Source organism: Diadema setosum, chromosome 18 (assembly GCF_964275005.1).
Source record: "Diadema setosum chromosome 18, eeDiaSeto1, whole genome shotgun sequence".
Lineage (NCBI taxonomy): Eukaryota > Metazoa > Echinodermata > Echinoidea > Diadematoida > Diadematidae > Diadema > Diadema setosum.
In genome coordinates, this window is record NC_092702.1 from 18,554,076 (window position 1) to 18,573,215 (window position 19,140).

The 19,140-nt window shown below is 38.1% G+C and overlaps 1 protein-coding gene across 1 annotated transcript in view; it reads right to left on the bottom strand.

Moving 5' to 3' along the window:
• Positions 1-19,140, bottom strand: part of LOC140241995 (G protein-coupled receptor kinase 5-like) — a 148,037-nt gene that overhangs the window by 37,744 nt on the left and 91,153 nt on the right. Inside the window, exons 4-5 of the mRNA XM_072321738.1 lie at positions 14,349-14,426; positions 810-910 (exon numbers count right to left, since the gene is read on the bottom strand). Coding sequence (XP_072177839.1) covers positions 810-910; positions 14,349-14,426 — 179 coding nt within the window. The remainder of the gene's footprint in view (positions 1-809; positions 911-14,348; positions 14,427-19,140) is intronic.

The following is a 19,140-nucleotide window of genomic DNA, read 5'->3' on the forward strand; positions in this document are numbered from 1 at the left end:
ATAATTGTGCCGTAGTACAGTACAACACATGAGCAAGTCACTATGTACATGTGTGCTGCCCATGAAAGTCTGCCTTGAAAGGCAGCGCCATGCCACGTTCCAACTGGTTTCGACGAATGGAGTAAAGTCAGACGACGGGAATGGAAGATCGGACCGAAAATTCAATCGCGTGCTTAACCGCTGACATTGCTTATCTACACAATGTCTCCTTAAAGCTGGATCCTTGCATTAAAGTCATCACAAACGGGAATGGAGAAAGTCTGTCAACTTTATGGGAATGTTGACTCAACATGGAAGTCAGCGACACAATAACAAAAGGAAACACAAAAATCAGGACATTTCAATTGTGTCACTTTACCTGATTTGTCGACTTACCACAGGGTTAACTGTACAGGCATATACATTGTATATACACACATATGTACACAACTCTGAAAACAGTATGATGGCGATTTATCGACATGTAGTAAACAAGTGCAATATTTGTATCATTTGCCATAGATTGGTCGGTCGGTCGATTGATTGATCAATGAAATGACAGTAACTGTTCTCTTGCAAATGGCATAAGAGTTTTGACAATATTCCTTCGAGCGAATGACAGTGAATGACTATTTAATTACAATCTCGCTCAGCTGTAGTCAGAATAACTATAAGTTTTAGTCTCTATTGACTGCTGGTGAAATCTAACTGACTCCCTGCCCCACAGACCCACAAACCTACTATATGACTAACCCAGCTAAAATTGGCTATTAGATGATTTAGACTCTTTCTCTCATGCAAAAGATGAATGAAAGAAGCCCAATACTCACAGCCTAATTTCATCGAAGAGGTCCGTTCCGGGGGAGTCTTGTAATGCATCTTGACAATTCGTCACCGCCTCGCCATCGACCATTTGCAATCTTTGCAGCGACTGGGGAAGAAATCGAAAAGGAAAGAACAATATAAGGAACAGTTTCACTCGTATTGGTCATTCATAAATTTTACACGAGAATGCCTTGGTGTGACAGCATTCATTATGAGATCCTCAAAAGCAAAGCAGATATCAGCTTCTATGACTTTATCCCAAATCTGAGATACAAAGTAGTGCACATTAACAAATACAGTTGAGTTATTATTATTATTATTATTTTTTATTTTATTTTTTTTTTTTTGGGGGGGGGGGGGTTTCTGTCCTGAATGGTAAAGAATGCTACATAACTTCATTGGAATCAGACATGCAATGTATGTAAATCAATTAGTGGCCAATGAATCATGTCATTTAATGACCCACCCCCCTAAAAAAAAAAAAAAAAAAAAAAACTCTTTAATTTAATTTCAATTCCTTCTTTGTCCATTAGGGTTGTCTAAAGCTTTCATTTTTTATGTTTTTCATGAGTTCAACGTGTCATAGTATGTGTGTTATTTGTTATGTGTCAGAATCTAAAAAAACAAACAAACAAACAAACAAACAAATCTCATATATCATGTAGTTGGCAGGCACTCTTATTTGTAACATTTGCAAATCTTAGCAAGCACCCCCCCCCCCCAAAAAAAAAAAAAATAAAAAAAAAAATCACATCCTTCATTGAAACTGTTCCTGTAATAATACATAGCTGCATAGAGCATTTGGATTAGAGGCTGGAGTGGTGTTCATGATCCAGTGTGTACAGTTTGTATGCCAAAATGTGTGGCATGAAACTGAACCTTCTTGGCCTGGTGAAGTGTTTTTTTTTTCTTTCTTCTTCTTCTTCTTCTTCTGCTTCTTCTTCTTTTCTCTCTGTGCCCCTCTACCCCCCCCCCTCAAAAAAAAAAAAAAAAAAATCAGATGTGATTGAGGAAATCTCTCTCCTTTGTAGAAGTTGAGTATGTATACCCTGGCTCACACTCTCTGGTTTGCCTCTATACACACTTCCTTCCCTGTAAAAGGACCTCAGGGTAGCCTACGTTCAAATCTTTGAGCCCCTCCACTCCTCCCCACCACACCACCTACATGCCCTTCTTTCTTCTTTTTTTTTTTTTTTTTTGCATGTGCACAGGATTTGGTACAACAAAAAGGGGAGGAAAAAAAATGACCCATGGTCAGCCTTGGAGTGAAACTAATCAGTGGTTTGGCATGTGCACAGGATTGGGCACCACCAAAAGGGGAGGAAAAAAAAAATGACCCATGGCCAGCCTTTGAGTGAGACTAATCAGTGGGCGTCAGTGCCTTTTTTTTTCTCCCTGACAACATCTAACTACATTGTACATGGCATGTGCTGGCAGAACACTGGCTGAACAGGAAACGTAACATAAGGATTTGTTTTCCTTGTAGGCCTACATCCATCCTGAATGTGTTATTTTTCTAATCCTTTCCTTTTTTTTTTTTGCCAGGAAAAAAAGAAAATAAAAATAAAACAATGCCCTCTTTTACAATATAAGGCGTTGAAGTCTATGACGTGGAAGAATGGAGATACCATATACAGCTAAATATGATTATTCCACAGTAACCATTTCTCATAAGAATCAACCATTTCATACGAGGTGGCCAGACTTCGTTGCACTTTAGAATTATGTAATGCTACATGAGAAGGTCGGTGATAGTCAGCCAAATTATAAATATGAATATACAATGCATCATACAAATAGTGCATGCTCTCATCATGCACTATCCTGGATAATAGAATGACAAGTACTATCCAAATTTTCCCAAATTCCTTTTTGTTTCATCAAGGCTGCAAGCTGAGGTGAAATAGAACTGCACAAGGGAAAATTTAGTACAGTATTTTGTGTTCTGCAGTCCAGTACTAGTGCATGATTGGAACATGCACTGATTATTATGTAAATACACCCCTCGATCTGCATGCATTTTCTGTAGGTTTAGGCCCTACTAGATCTACTACTGATTTCATGCACGCACAGTATAATGATAATCTCATTTACGTGCAGCCGCGCAGTGTTGAGCAGACTTGCGTATAAACTGTGTACTTTCTGCATCCTGTGCTCTACGCATTTTATGCCAAAAGAACGACAGCAGACTTTGCCCTTTGTACAGTGTACGACTCTTGCTGCGTATCACTGCATAGACAATCAAAGCGTAGGTACGCTGTAAATGTCTTTGTATAGGACACGACCGTGCACTACACCAAAATTTTCACATGATCACACAACTTCACCTATTTACCTTATTATAAAGGATCGACCCTAACTTTCAATTTTGGTGGCCCCCTTGGGCCACCGAATTATATCTTCTCTTAATAAAAAGTGGTGGCCTGACAACTATTTCTGGTGGCCCCGGACCCCATGGCCCCTGACCACCAGGCCACTGCTAATGTCAAGCCTCGATATAATACAATATATAAAATTGTCTGAAACCCTGAAGAAGACGTGTGACACGTTGAAAATCTGGTGCAACCTTTAAAATTCCTTACACATCAATAATGCATTAAATTACTGATCTCTTCCCTGCATCAACAAACATGAGGTAACAAAGTTCTCCTGTTGTTCTCTGGAGGTTACCAAAAGTTCTGTGGTCTATTAAGAAGGGGTACAAAAGTTTAACCAGTCATGTGGCAGAGATTGCTTTGGACAAAAATTGAAATGTGGGGAGAATGTGGTTAAGGGAAAAGGGACAGAGAGAGAAAGAGAGAGAGAGAGAGAGAGAGAGAGGGAGGGTAGAAGAAGGCAATGCCTGATATCAATATACCTGTTGAATGATTCTACACAAAATTCTCGGTTAACAGGGAAATGCCTTCAACTAGATTAGGAAATTGATTTCTTCTCATTTCAGGCTCACCCATGCAAATCCACACATTGATGTTTATCAAATGTCACATTTTAAGAGAACCTCAAAAATGAAGCATCCGAATAATAAGCAAAAAAATAGAAAACTTTGTTCTAAAAAAAAAAAACTAAACAAGACAAAATAAGTGTATAAATATGCAATATATTCCTTGAAGATATTTTAAAGAATGGTTCACTTTCCTCATATTTAGTTAAAATACCTCTTTGTAAATATCTACAATGGTAGGACGTTGGTGTGATTGCTTCCGAAGTTATTGTACAACTGCCTACACTCCATCCTGACTCATGTTTTTAACACTTATGTAATTATATTCATTATTCCACAATGTTCATTCCCTCTGAATTAAATGACGGATTGTGTATATAACAATCTTTGCAGTGATTTCACACAGATGGCTGGACCTTACTTTAGGTGTTTAAGAACATAAGTGCAGTTTCTCCCTTTAAACTCAAGGCAGAACTTTTTTTTCCTTCTCTGCGGAGAGCTTGCCTTTACATCTAGACTGCTGGCATTAGATTACCACGTGTTGGGCAACCAGCCTGCAATCAAATTGTGCCTCAAATAATCAATAACAGCGACTCGTATCGGGTTACCACTGATCACATCGTGCAGTCATTTGTCGAAGCACAAAGTATTTCCTCGTCGGTCTTCGCGCATCGCCACTTGGGAAGCAGAAGGCAGTTAAACTCCACAAAACTCGCTTCGGTGTGAACTACCCTCTGCTCCTCGCCCCGCGAAGAATTCTACCATTACTTCTTCAGCACCCTCTCCATGTCAGTGAACTTGGCACAGTATCAACTCTAGGCTCCTATAAACTAATAATATTCTACATCTTCCATTAAGGGGATCGCAACTTCTGCACACAAAAACTGTTGATAGGCCACTACTTAAAACAACCCAACCTCACATTAAATTTTTGAAGATGCTTTCATGCTTCAAGACAAGAGTTTAGAAAAAATGAACAGACCTTCCATCTATCTACTTCATATCTTTCCAACTATCTACCTCCCTATCTTTCCATTTATATACTTCATATCTTTTCATCTATCTATTTCATATCTTTCCCTCTGCCTACTTCATATCTCTCCATCTATCTACTTCACTATCTTTCCATTTATATACTTCATATCTTTTCATCTATCTATTTCATATCTTTCCATCTGCCTACTTCATATCTTTCCATCTATCTACTTCACTATCTTTCCATTTATATACTTCATATCTTTCCATCTATCTATTTCATATCTTTCCATCTGCCTACTTCATATCTTTCCATCTATCTACTTCACTATCTTTCCATTTATATACTTCATATCTTTTCATCTATCTATTTCATATCTTTCCATCTGCCTACTTCATATCTTTCCATCTATCTACTCCACTATCTTTCCATTTATATACTTCATATCTTTTCATCTATCTATTTCATATCTTTCCATCTGCCTACTTCATATCTTTCCATCTATCTACTTCACAATCTTTCCATTTATATACTTCATATCTTTTCATCTATCTATTTCATATCTTTCCATCTGCCTACTTCATATCTTTCCATCTATCTACTCCACTATCTTTCCACTTATATACTTCATATCTTTTCATCTATCTATTTCATATCTTTCCATCTGCCTACTTCATATCTTTCCATCTATCTACTTCACTATCTTTCCATTTATATACTTCATATCTTTTCATCTATCTATTTCATATCTTTCCATCTGCCTACTTCGTATCTTTCCATCTTTCCTCCTCATTTACTGGAGATCACTTCCAGCATCAAGCGCCACTGGAAGCTAAGAATACATGTAAGTCATATTTCCTTATAATTATTCGACCATATAATTTAATGTCATTTTCTGGGTTTCTTCACATCTTGTACGATTCTTGCAAGATTTTGTACGTGCAAAACTTAAAGCAGATAATCACAAACATATGGATATCAAGCTGCAAACCCAAAGTCTTTGGCATTGCAGCGTATTTCCTGACGGCCAACCCATGTGTGAGATATTCACCTTTATATAATGCTGATACTGTGCTGTCAATGAATAAATGGATTTTACGGCCAAAACGTACATGAAGAAGAAGTATTTCTTCAACTCAATCACTTCATTTTCATAAACATCCCCCTCCCTTTAAAGTGAACTCACATGAGCAGATTTCTTCAGTAGAGATGGGTAGGAGGGGTCCTCTATCCTTTTTGTTAGTTAGTTAGTTAGTTAGCTAGTTAGTTAGTTAGTTAGTTTGTTTGTTTGTTTGTTTGATTGTTTGTTTGTTTCTGGTGGGGGGTGAACTTTGGTTAGATTGCAAGTATCCCACTTAAAGGGACATTCCAGACGATTTTCAAAATTTCACATCGTGCAGTACATAAATCGACAACTCCATGTAAAGATTTGTAGAATTTAGTGCGGTTCTTGAGCAGAGAAGCAATACTTTGAAAAACCTTAAATGAATTACACTGAACAAGGATGATGACATAGGAGGTTCACATATTTCAGAAATGTAGTCAGTGTAATTCCATTACAATACCGCTTGCTTGCGAGTTCACCTGTGTATAATCTATACATGCCTTCTTCTTTTGTTCTGCTTCCTTGAGCCCCAACTCATGCATTCTTATGGTGACTCTGCCATGTCATCATCCTTGTTCATTCCAATTTGTTCTAAATTTTGAAAATATTCTTATTCTTCATCCCAATTATCACAAATTCTGAAACTCTGTCCTCAGTATAACTAATTCATAGTTGTTCAAATGAAAAAAATCTGAAAAATTATCCGGAGGTCTCCTTTAATAATATTTACCCCTAAGTTTCATAAAGTGTATGCAATTTGAAATGATATGATTGCCATATTTATGTACATGAAATTATTCCAATCCTGTCAACGTACATTTTCTTGGACAGTTGTATACGTGCACAACTGTATATCTGTGCAATTCCACTTCTGGCTGGTTGCCAGGCAGATTTCAATGAGGACCTTCTCCATTCAAATTAATTTCACTTGGACTCAAAGGATGTAAGCTATAGAATATCAGACCACTTTAAGAGCAAAATTTCATTTCTACCTGCACAGAAGGGTGTATGGCATCCATGGAAACCTATATGTTTGGAGAGTTACCATAACACATTTATAGACAGAATTGAAAGAAGAAATACTGGAGTTTTCTGTTTGAAAAAAATAAAAAAAAGAAGAAAGAAAGAAAAAAAAAATCTCGTCGTGTCTGCTCGACAGGATGTGATGAAGGAAGAGGCTTTCCCTCTTAACCAAGGCTGTTGGTCGATGCCCTCACAAACGACCATGCCTTTCCCCCTCTACCTTGGTATACACTGCCTACCCCGCCACTCCTCCGGCCTCTGCAGGGCCGACTGAATTCGGCCTGCATTCCTGCAATATTTGTTTTGATTCCTATTCAACCTGGCAAAAGACAGCAGCTGGCAGTCCAATGGCATTTCCACATGCATCCATCTTCCCTTTAACCCGTTAATCCCTCAAACTCGCTCCGCTTGGCGGCGACAGCAAAGTCGGACACTCCCCAGCCTCTTCACAAGCTATTATCACTGATCTGCATCAATTCTACCTTTTGCCCATCAAGCAACTTCATATATCAAAATAAAAACTGTACTGAAATAAAAAAAAAAAGGCAACATACTGTATACGCTGTTATTTTCGCATACAGATATTTTCGCGAATGACGAGGTCATAGACATTTTCACAAGATGTTTTCGTGAATCGACGCCAACGCGTACATTAATGCTCTATTAACACAGTGCACGGAGTCATTTTTGTGTGTTGTTAAATTCGTGATCAAATTGTGATTCGCGAAATTTGCGAAAATTAAACCCATAAAACATTAGGTTGCCATGAACCACAACTGGACTGTGCGATAAAAATGTATAAAGCTTTGAACTTCACGGCAAATGATACGAGACCATCGGCTGTCAACTTCACAAAGTATGAGCGGGACTATTACCTGAATCTGGTTGCTAAGTGACGGCCTACTTGATGTCACCTGTTGGCAATTTGTCTACCTGTACAAACACATCCAGCACTGATAGTGTTTTTACTACATCTGCAACAAGAGATAAGAATGGGTTTATATGATGGGAAGGCAAACTGTACCCCTTTCATTCAAATATCAAATATTCAGTTTCACCTAAAAAGCTGATAACTGAATTCAAAGTTACCAAGGGGCATCACCCGGTCCTACAGCCGATGAACACATGGCAAATTGGTGTGATATTACAGGTATCTTCTTGGCGGGATGTGCCGAAGCAATTTTTGGTACGTTCTCCTACATTTTTGTCCTGAAGAAAGCTGCATATTTCGACAGGCTACAGCTGTCATGGCAAATTGTGTTGGCAAGCCTGCAGCTCAAGTTCATCTGCCTACAGCGACTCTCTTGAAGACAAGGCTATAAATGGCATTGATATCTCAATGACCGTCGGAAAATAATATCAAACAGCACACAAGCTCTTATTGTTTTTTGTGTCTCTTCTGATAAGCACTTATCAGCAAACTACCTCCCTCCAAGCATTTCCTGTATTTTTGAATTCAATCAAACATGTCACTACAACAATGGTGAAGTATACTCAATCCCACCAAGGTACCTGTGGGTCTTGCAGCACCATGTAGCTCACGACACACATGCTCAGACATGTAATGATACCTCCTTGACTTAGCAATACATTTGGTATATGTTGGAAGTTATTCTAAAAAGTCTACATGCACACAATTTCACCCAAATATAATGACAATAAAATGCGGAAGAAATGGCTGGTGAACACACGAGTGCCTCGCCCTCTCTCCCACGCCTACCTCAAACTCTCCCTACTATTCCCCCCAAAAAAAGTATCAGCTGAAAATAAGGGGATATGTGCATCGACAGCAAGTCAGTCAACCCTCCCACAGACTTTGTAGCAACTTAGTTATTTGTACAAAAACGGATGGGAGACTGTCCCCCTAGTACGTACAACAATATCAGTTCGGTAAGAACCGCTTTAGTGTTGATGAACGATGCATAAAAGTGACCCTTCGACATTCGCTTTCAGTCACGTGTGTCATAGGAAACTCCATCATTCCTGTTACGTGCATAACTTTTTTTTATTCAAGCACTTTTATACACACAAGCACATTTTGAATCTGTACTCTGGAAAGTCCTTGCACGAGCACACTTCATCACTTCAAAGTGAATAATTGAGAGTGTCAACATACAAGTGTTTTGTTTTGTTTTGTTTTGCTTTGTTTTGCTTTGTTTTGTTTTTAGTCACATGTCTTGTTGGAAAGAGAGGACAGTCACCCCAAGTCAGAACCACAATGAAGGAAATAAATACTGATAAGACAGTGATGGTGAGAAGCAGATAAAACTGCTAAATTACCATTTCCAAATAATGAAAAGTCTCTCAGAGAACTCTTCATACCACTGTGACATTTTCATGACAGTCCTGTATTATTCGGTACTCAGAAATTTTTCTTATATTCTCTGCATGATTTGAGGTGCAGCGATGCATTCAGAGAAATGTCATTGCAAAAAAATACACACACACACACACACACACACACACACACACACAAAAACACATTGCAGTTTACGTCATAAGAAACGATCAATTTCAAGGAGAACCGGATGAGATAAGTAAGTGGTCTAATCCCACCGATGATGTTCTGTGCTCGGTGGTGAAGCTTTTGGGTAATTTGTGACTCCCGGGAGCTCTATTTGCACTTTGCTCCCACCGGAGTGGTAAAGCAACAATACGGTGGGTACAATACATCAGTAGGAATGATGAATGGCTTAATACTATGTGTTCAGTTGGCTGTCTGCATTACAGGTGGGAATTTTCGCTGCCAGAATCATTGTGAACCACCAGTTCAAAGGGGCGGAGCGTGATGGTATTAATAAGAGGGACATGACAACTCTGCATCATACCAAGGTGCACCACGCCAATGTCGACTACTGGCACCACGTTGATTCTTGGATAAAACACATCATCCCCTGTATTCCCTGCCTTTCTTATTCAGAAATAGGGCTTTCTATCACCCCAAAACATCACGAATGCAAATACCAACATGCAACAGTGTATCAACCACATTTCATATACTTATTTCAATTTTATTTTCTTTGAAATATTATTGTTTGGTGCTGCGAATGCAGAGATGTCAAGTTCAAAAAATTTTTATGAGTGAGATTTTCATGACTCGGCGTTTCGGCGCTCGCGCGCATGCGCACGCGAACGAGGAGGGTGTCACCCCTCCCATGGTATGGAGCTTTTTTGAATTATTAGCTCTTAATGATGCGATCTGGTGCATACTTAAGTGACTATTTTTTTACTAACTTTGAAAGACAAAAGGGAAATATACCTTCAATTGCAACTATCACTTGAATCCTTTGAGCTATGCTCCTTATTTTTGGCACAAATTGCAGACTTCACCCGATGCGTGAGAAAAATGGGTGCCCTGCGCGAGATCGTGAGACAGGCCCTAAATGCTTGAGTCTCACGCAGAATGCGTGAGACTTGGTAGCTCTGCGAATGACACAGTTACCATAAAGCTCGCGCCCGCAAGAAAAACAAACCAAAGCATTTTATGTCTAATGGAGATCATCGATGGCATGTTTTGGTAGCAGAAGTACAAGAGGTAATAATATTCTGGATGATGTTTGGGGCATGATGATTTTATAGTCTTAGAATGGCTTGTTGTTGTTTGTTTGTTTGTTTGTTTTGGGGTCATTACATTTCCTGATAAATTGCAAAGTACTTACATGGTACACTCACTCACAGCCAAAAAGGAATGACATAAGTACAACCCGTAACACTCAACTGACATTGAACTGACTAAAATGAAACCCTCACAAGTAAATGTAGATGTAGAGTATCAACAAATCTTTTATGCTTGTTGTGTAATTGCTATTGTTGTTGTTTTTCCCCCTCTCAATAATCTGGTCTAGAGTCTGGGATACGTAAAATACCTGGGTACAGTTAATGCACTTGCAAATACAGTATTTATTCTGGATTTAAAACTGGCAACGGAAGCTGGTACATGTGACATACTGGCCTTTGCAATTTACTCACATACCAGCATTTATACTGTAAGATATTATCCAGAACTCTTAACGACATGGCAAATGCATTTTTTGGACAGTTATACCATGTAAAATATATCCCTCCATAAATGCAACAATGCATGTGAATGAGAAAATTTACTACTTAAGGTCTTGTGGCACTTATCCCCTCCCCTTTCTAGTGAAAGAATACAAATACTTCCTGTGCACTGCGACAATATACCACCAGTTTCTACTTCAAAATCTTTGTCATAATTCTGTTTATGCCTACACGAATGCTTCAGCTGAGTGATGATGGATTTATTGATGTATTCAAATTTCATGCACCCATCCCCATGAAGGCCATCCACTTCGAACCCCATGAGCCTTTAGCCAAGCTTAGCCGAGCTATGCCTGAAGCCAATCTGACCCAACAAGAAATGATTGAAAGGGGGAGCCAACCACATTCGAGTCATGAAAATGGCACAACGAGTAAGTAGAAGAAATGGAGAGCTCTTCAACGAGAATTAGAGGTGAATTATCCGTAAGTTTGAATGAACAGGAGAACCCATCTATGGGTACATTAATGAACAGGCCAGGGAATATGACTGCGCAACAGAAAAAAAAAAATAACAGAATCATGAAAATGTGAACAAAGTACGATTTGCACTCGCAAAACCACATCAAGACTATAGTGAAATACAACGAGGTTTTTGTTCTGATGAAAATGCTCAATCCACCCATCAATCTATTCATCTGTCTATCCATCCATCTATTGATCTATCTATCACACATTTAGTTATCTCTCCATCTATCTTTTTACCTATATATCCAACTATCCATCGATCTATCTAACCATCTGTTTAACCATCTGTTTATCTATTTTAATAGCTATCTAGCCATCCATCTATTATCTATCAATCATATTCATCTAGTTATCTATCCATCTATCTTTCTACCTATCTTTCCACATATCCATCGATCTATCTATCTATCTAACCATCTGTTTATCTATTCAGCTATCTATCCATCCATCTATCTATCTGCATACCTATCCATCTCTCTATCTACCTATCAATTAACAATGCATAGATTGCACTTGAGACATGTGCATTTAAGACATCACATGCTGGCAAGTACAAAAGGTACAATAAGAAAGCTCCTTTTTGCATAATTATACTTTTGGGAAGATCACATGTCAAACCAAAACATTTACATAAACATATAATTCTGTGACACAGTGGAACCTTCAATATTTCAGGCTGAAACAGACCACTGATACCAATGGTGATTCTAGTAACAGCTTGATATAATGGTAGCTGAAAATGCCTTTTTTTTTTTAATGAGAAATCACAGATTTCACTGCAGCGTCTGGGAATGCCTCCTTACCCCGTTGAACCGAGATGTGCAAGCTACACACACTGCACTGTACCGCTAAGTTTACCACAGAGCGGCGGGACCCTGGGAATCGGGGGTGTCATGTTACACACTTTAAGAGAGGAACCGCAGCCTTTGAACAGGAACCGCAGTGGCAAGGCACTGACCACAGATGTTTGGGGGGGGGGGGGGGGAGGGGGAATGGCAGTGAATTGCAAACACAAACATCTTACAAGAACAATAGTTGTTTGAAAAAAAAACTAACACATTCCTAAAGGAAAGGGGGGAAATGGGCACAAACATGCCTGTAATGAGAGGGGAGAGAAGGGTAGGAATGCACCATCGATTCTCAAGTGAAATGCAAATTCCTCTACGTTCCTTATAAACTTAAATCAATGGAGTAAGAACACTCATAGGAAATGGTATGAGTTACGTATCAAAATCTGACGTGAAATGACCAAGTTATAGAATGTCAAGTACAGTGCATGCTAAACATGTCTCTAATAATGTGCAACAGTAAGTTTCTCCAAAATGTTTATTATTTTCTTGATTAAAAAGGCATTAAAGAAGGTATCCATTGCATCAAATTGGTAAGGAAAGTTGTAATAACAGGACACAGAATTCATGACCAGTATGGGGGATAGGGCTGTATGTTGTTGAATTATCAACTAAAAGTATTATTTTCATCACTCTTTTGCAACCTGAGAGTTGGGAGGTAAAGACACCAATTAATGTAATGACAAATATGGCTGGGACCAATACTAGAGTTTCCTGCACAACATACAATTCCAAACTGTGCTATTTGACATGCCATTCTAATAAAACCTCTATTATTGTTTGTTTGATTTAAACGTCCTTTGTTTTGTTTTTTTATAGTCAGCTTGAATATGGAGTTGCCTTTGCTCTTCCAATGCCAAATGTGTCAGTGCAGGGGCTTTTTCAGATATGGTTATAAGTGATTATCATTTGTAAGCCAACGCCCCACTCCTAGTCCAATAGAATGATTCAGTTAGTGACTTTGACCCACCCGATGAACATACACGATTTCACCCATCAACCGTCAGTGTGAAATATTCATGCATTGCTGATTGGTTGCAAAATCTGCTATCGCACGCTGGTAGCAAACTTTGGTCAGTGATTGGTTGTGGTATCTGCCATTGCACGTTGGTAGCAAAAATTTGGTCATTCAAAGACATAAGTCTGAGAATGTGAATGGGACTCGAAAAGCTCGCCGGGGCTCACCTCTCGCTGGTGACTTAAAGGACAAGTCCACCTTCATAGACATGTGGGTTGAGTGAATGCAGCAATATTAGAGTTTGAGGAAAATCGGACAATCCGTTCGAAAGTTATGAATTGTTGAAGTTTCTGCTCAGTCACGGCTGGATGGAAAGACTAATATAGCTTGTGATGTCACATGTGTACAACGATATACAGAAAGAATAAAGAAAATTAAACATATTTCCATTTTTCTCGCATAACGAAAGAACACTTGACTTCTCTCTTTCAGAAGGCAGGGGGAATAATATTACCCTTAACATACGTCAGTAACAAGTCGAAGAAAATATGCACTTTATTCACAAAGTAAAGTTTTGTGAAAATCTCTTTTTATATTCCTTAAATTGTTGTACGCATGAGACATCATACACTGTAGTAGTCTTCTCATCCAGCAGTGACTGCGCAGATACTTAAAAAATTCATAACTTTTGAACACATTGTCCGTTTTTCCTCAAACTTTCACTGATGTGTTCTACTAATATTGCTGCATTCTCTCAATCCTTATGTATATCAAGGTGGACTTGTCCTTTAAAGACCCGGTAGTGTGGGGATTCATGAGTGGGCTGATTGAATCGATCTTTATTCCCTGCCCACTGGGGCGCATGCGAAAATCATAAATAGCACCCGTCAACGAATATATGTGCATGGAAGCTTACGCTTATCGGTAACGGTGGACTGCAGTTGCGATTCTTCGGCCGAGTGTGGACTTTACATAGAGATCAGTGAAAAAGCCGTACACAATATGTTACGGGGATGCTCAAATATATATCCGAGCCGGACCGGCCTTCTCGCTCCACAGTATCCCCAAGCTAACTCCCAATGCATGTGACAACCCTCTGCATACTCTACTATTGCGATAACTAAATTGAAGAGAGCCTGTAGCGAAGGCTACAAGTAGATCAGACTCACCTCATGTGATATATACTTGTGGTAGAGTTCATGACTAAGTCTGCTCCGCTCATCCTGAGAAGCTACTTCGTATTTACTCTGGAAGAAAGCAGAAAAACAAAAATTTAGAGAGAAAAACATCATCAAATCATGATTCACTTCAAACTGCGAAAGACATTAACACAGCGGACATTTTTGAGGAGTTCAGTTTACAGGCCTTGCAATGCAATGCTCGATGTGTACGAGTGATGGGCACATTAAACAGTCATCTTGTCACGCTACAAGCTTGTTTTGCCTATCAAGACTCAGACACAATGTGGCTAGGTCCTGCATTCTATTTTTATCACATTATTTTCCTTTATTACTATTCATTGTTCAAATTGTTTCATTTTAGTTTCAGTAAGTTTTACTTCTCCACTTGTATAAAAGAAAAAAAGGATTACAATATCAAACATATTCACAAGTCATAAAAATATAAACAAGAGTTTTTATTACAAATATATAATCTTGTGAATACATGACAAACCTTTAAAGTATAGAGGTGGAGGAGACCGTTATCAATAAGCCAATCGCTTGACTTGGACAACTGCCTCTAATGTTTATGTCTAATAAGGTAGAGTATATTATTACTTGTCACTCAAACCCTCTGTTGTTCACATCATAATGTTAAATTTTGGTTGCAGAGTTTACAAAAGCCTCATTCTTCCTAAATATAACTCTTTTGTCACTTGGTGACACATTGTGTAACATTAGAGATCCTATTTACCTCTCAAACACAGCTTTTTTTTTCTGATTTTGTGACTGTGTAATAAATTTAACCAGATGAATATCTCTCCATAATAGGATGCACAGGTCTGCAAAATTGTCCTGCCAATTCAAAGACAGGATGATTTCTGCCAGCAATTATTATTTGATGACTTATGTCTTCACTGCAACAGGTGGGTTCAGCCAACCCATTAAAAGCTGTGAAGACAGATGCTAGATGGAGCAAGTGGTATGACATACAGTTGAACCTCTATTATCCGGTCTCCCTTTATCCGGATCTCTCTATTATCCGGACGCAATCTCGCCGTGATTTTTTTAATCTTTTTTTAATAATTACGGGAGGAAAGGGGGATTCCCAACGGATACATTTCTTAATAATTATTTAGGTAAATCATCCCAAGAATTTATAAAAGAAAATGATTTCATTCTTGCAAACACGAACCTCTATTTTGGGGTCTGTTACTGTGTGTAACAATGAAAAGGTTGCAGTATACACATTACTACATGTGGTACTACAATGGGCTACATCAGTACATGTGTATGTATATGTAGACTCTACATGTATAAAGCATTGAGTCTCCCGTATCCGGCCAAATCCCTTATCCGGACGAGCCCCGGTCCCGACTTGTCCGGATACGAGAGGTTCAACTGTATCGCAGGAAAATCATTGAAACAAGGAATGAGGATTACAGGATCAAATCTGTGGTGAATTTGTCACAAATATCAATATCCACTCCTCTGGTAGACAACCGTTTACACAAACATTTTGAATTGTGGAGATGGAGGGATGACTTCATAGCACAAATTCTGATTGCATGAAATTAGTAAGTACTTCCTTAACCCGTTGAGGATGAAATGATTTTGATACAACACGCATTTCCCATAGACACCTGCCCGAGTATACTCTGGGCTCATCCTCAATGGGTTCAGAACCTTTTCAGAAATGACATCAATTCACATGCAAACTGAATCACAATCAAAGACATTGCTCTACATTCTCCTGTGCATATGGAGCATAAATATGCATACCCTGTGCTTTATTACCAAGGTGTTTTATCATACATGTGAAATATATGTTAGAATACAAAATTTAGATATACAAAATTAGCAAATGTTTCTGATACTAAACAGTTGCACACTTTGCCATTTGAATGTAAACTTGTCCTGCCTGACAGTCAATAGCACTAATTTTGCACAATAATATTCATCTTGCCAAGCTAACCACTAAAATTCATTAAGCATATAAATTTCACATGATACAAAATACAAGAGTTAAGTTTCAATTTCGTGATGAATATCATATCTACAGAATTCATAGCAGGGAAAAACGTTAAAAGATGATACATGTATTTGTTCTTAAAAAACAAACGAAAAAAAAAGCTACGATTCATGCTGTACTGAACATGGATATCATAGATGACAGCTGGTTGCTTTTGCAAGAGGCTCATGCCCCTTGGATCAAATAATACTGTGAATGAAATCACAAGAATTTTGTCAGAGCAACAGTCATATCCACCCACGCAGTCTAGCCAAATGAGACTACACATCTGACAGCCCTTCATATGCACCCCGCTTTTCACCAACGCAAACTGGAGCGTGAAATTCCTTGGTTTGAACTCACTCCCAGTCAGAGGGACTGGGGGGACCCGTGCAACCAAAAAGACAGAAAAAAAAAAAATAATGCATGGGAATATGAAATCATCTTTAATCACCGATGTCTCCACCGGCACGGCTGGATGAACTGGCAAATTCCCCGAAATGCCCTGGGGACACGCAAGCATCAACAACCCTCTTGCCTACGATATTATTTCACACCGTACTCCCATACTTCATCGGGCCATATGTCTACTTCCCATTACCAGAAAATTTAAGCAGAAGAAAAAAAACAAATCAATTATCAGACGAAACATTGCAATCAATACTTGATGGTGGCTGATATTGATACATCTACATAGGATCAATAATTAAATGCCACATTTTCAATCAACATTAGATGGTGGCTGTCGTTGCTCAATTTGGGCACATCCAATTATCCAATCCAATGAAACTTTTCAATCATTCTTTTTAATGGTAATTGCCACTGACGAATTCAAAATAGGTGTCTCATTTTCAAAGAGTCCAAATAATCCAGTTCTGCCAAGAGCCTCATGCAAGCAAATGACACTCACGAGTGATGCCAGTATCTTTGTCTTTCACAAGGATGTACCATCATTTCACACTACGCTTCTTCAAACTGCTATAAAATCGATAATTTTTTAATACTTGAAATAATTCTTGTCAGCTACAATTCTTCCTGTGGCTACCAATGATGCATTATTTGAGTTTAATCAAGAGATGCTTATAATCCTTCATCCTCTACTTTTTTTTTCAATCTTCTTTGCAAGATTGTTTACGACTATGAATGCCTGGATGCACGTGTAATGACAATGACGTTAGCTTGTGGAGGATTAAAACGTCACTAAACAGGCATGAATATATATATATATATATATATATATATATATATATATTATTTTTTTTTTGCATTTTGCATCAGTCATTGAACTTTCATTAAAAAGATACATGCATAGCTTTTTTTTCCTTTTTCAGTCTTCATGTGAATATATTCACATTTATGAAAATAATTCAAGCTCTGCAAATAGATTCCACTCATTAATGCTATCTGATCAAAGACAAATATACTACAACAAAATAGAAAACCAAAGAGACAGATCATATCTCACATTATCATTCCAATCTTATCAATTATGAGTTTACAGATTAAGACATTAACCTAAAGAAAAGAAAAAGAAAAAGAAATGCCCTTTCTTTTGTAGTTTTATTCACATGCTATGATTAAACCCGCACAAATCACCCACAGTGATTAATGTGTGCACATAATAATAAACAAATGTGACTGTCATACCATTTAATGCATCATATCCTCCCCCCCCCCATCATTTATTCTGTTGTCAGTTAATATTTGTTGTATTTCATCCAATTTTACCTATTACAATTATACAAAAGTAGATGAGCTTTAAAAAAAAAAGAAATGAATGTACACAACAGAAAACTACTTCAGTTGATTCATTTATGCATGCACACACACACACACACACACACACACACACGCAGGAGATGCATGTGCCGACGCAAGCAAAAAATGCAAAGAAGGTGAATGTCTTATCAAATTCAAAGTTCAGAGCACTCTTTCTATGACTCTGTCGCCCGTCTATGCTGTTTTTTGTTTCCTTTTGCTAAAATTTAATGAGATAGAATTTGTCCACCTCTGTAACTCCTCAAACAGTGTATATGGCTTTTGCTCAAGGAATGATTACTAAACAGGATGTTAAAATTGAGCATTCGTATGTGACTGTGGTTCTCAAATAAAAAAATCATATCTGCTCTATCTGCGTGAAGGCCCGACGGGTCCCCATTTGGAAGCCCACGCTTTGAAGGATTGATGTGAACAGACAAAAAGTAAAAAGCAGCAGAAGAAAAGATGATGGATTAGGAATAATGACAGAGATAGTGCCCTTTCAGATGGATAACATTTATCCTTTCGTAAGTGAGTTTCGAAATATATCTAACACTGCTGCATCAAGCTGTAAGCCGGTTCGTAATTAGCTCCTATAAATGCAAGTTTACCAAATGACCTTTCTTTTTCTCTCAGTAGATGAAGAACTGCACTCAATTTTTTTTATCAATGCTTGTCTCATGTAATCATACCTGAAGTTCATGTTCAAACATAGAATGAACTGGCATTTATACCAGGTGACCAAAATGGCCTGTGAATCAACAATTGGGGAAGCATTCATTTCATTGTTTTGTGCTGAATGCATTAACAAACTATCTTCTATCATTGTTTTCAAATACTAGGCTTTACTGAACGCTTTGTTGATGTCACATAGATGGAATAGCAAGCACCATTTATATAAGGATGACATTAAATAATCATTACATCACAGATGCTTATCTTAGTGAATTAAAAAACAAACATGCCTGTTATTACATATGACCTTTTTCTGCTCGTGTGCAAAGTGGAGCAACAAACTTGCTTTACATTCTT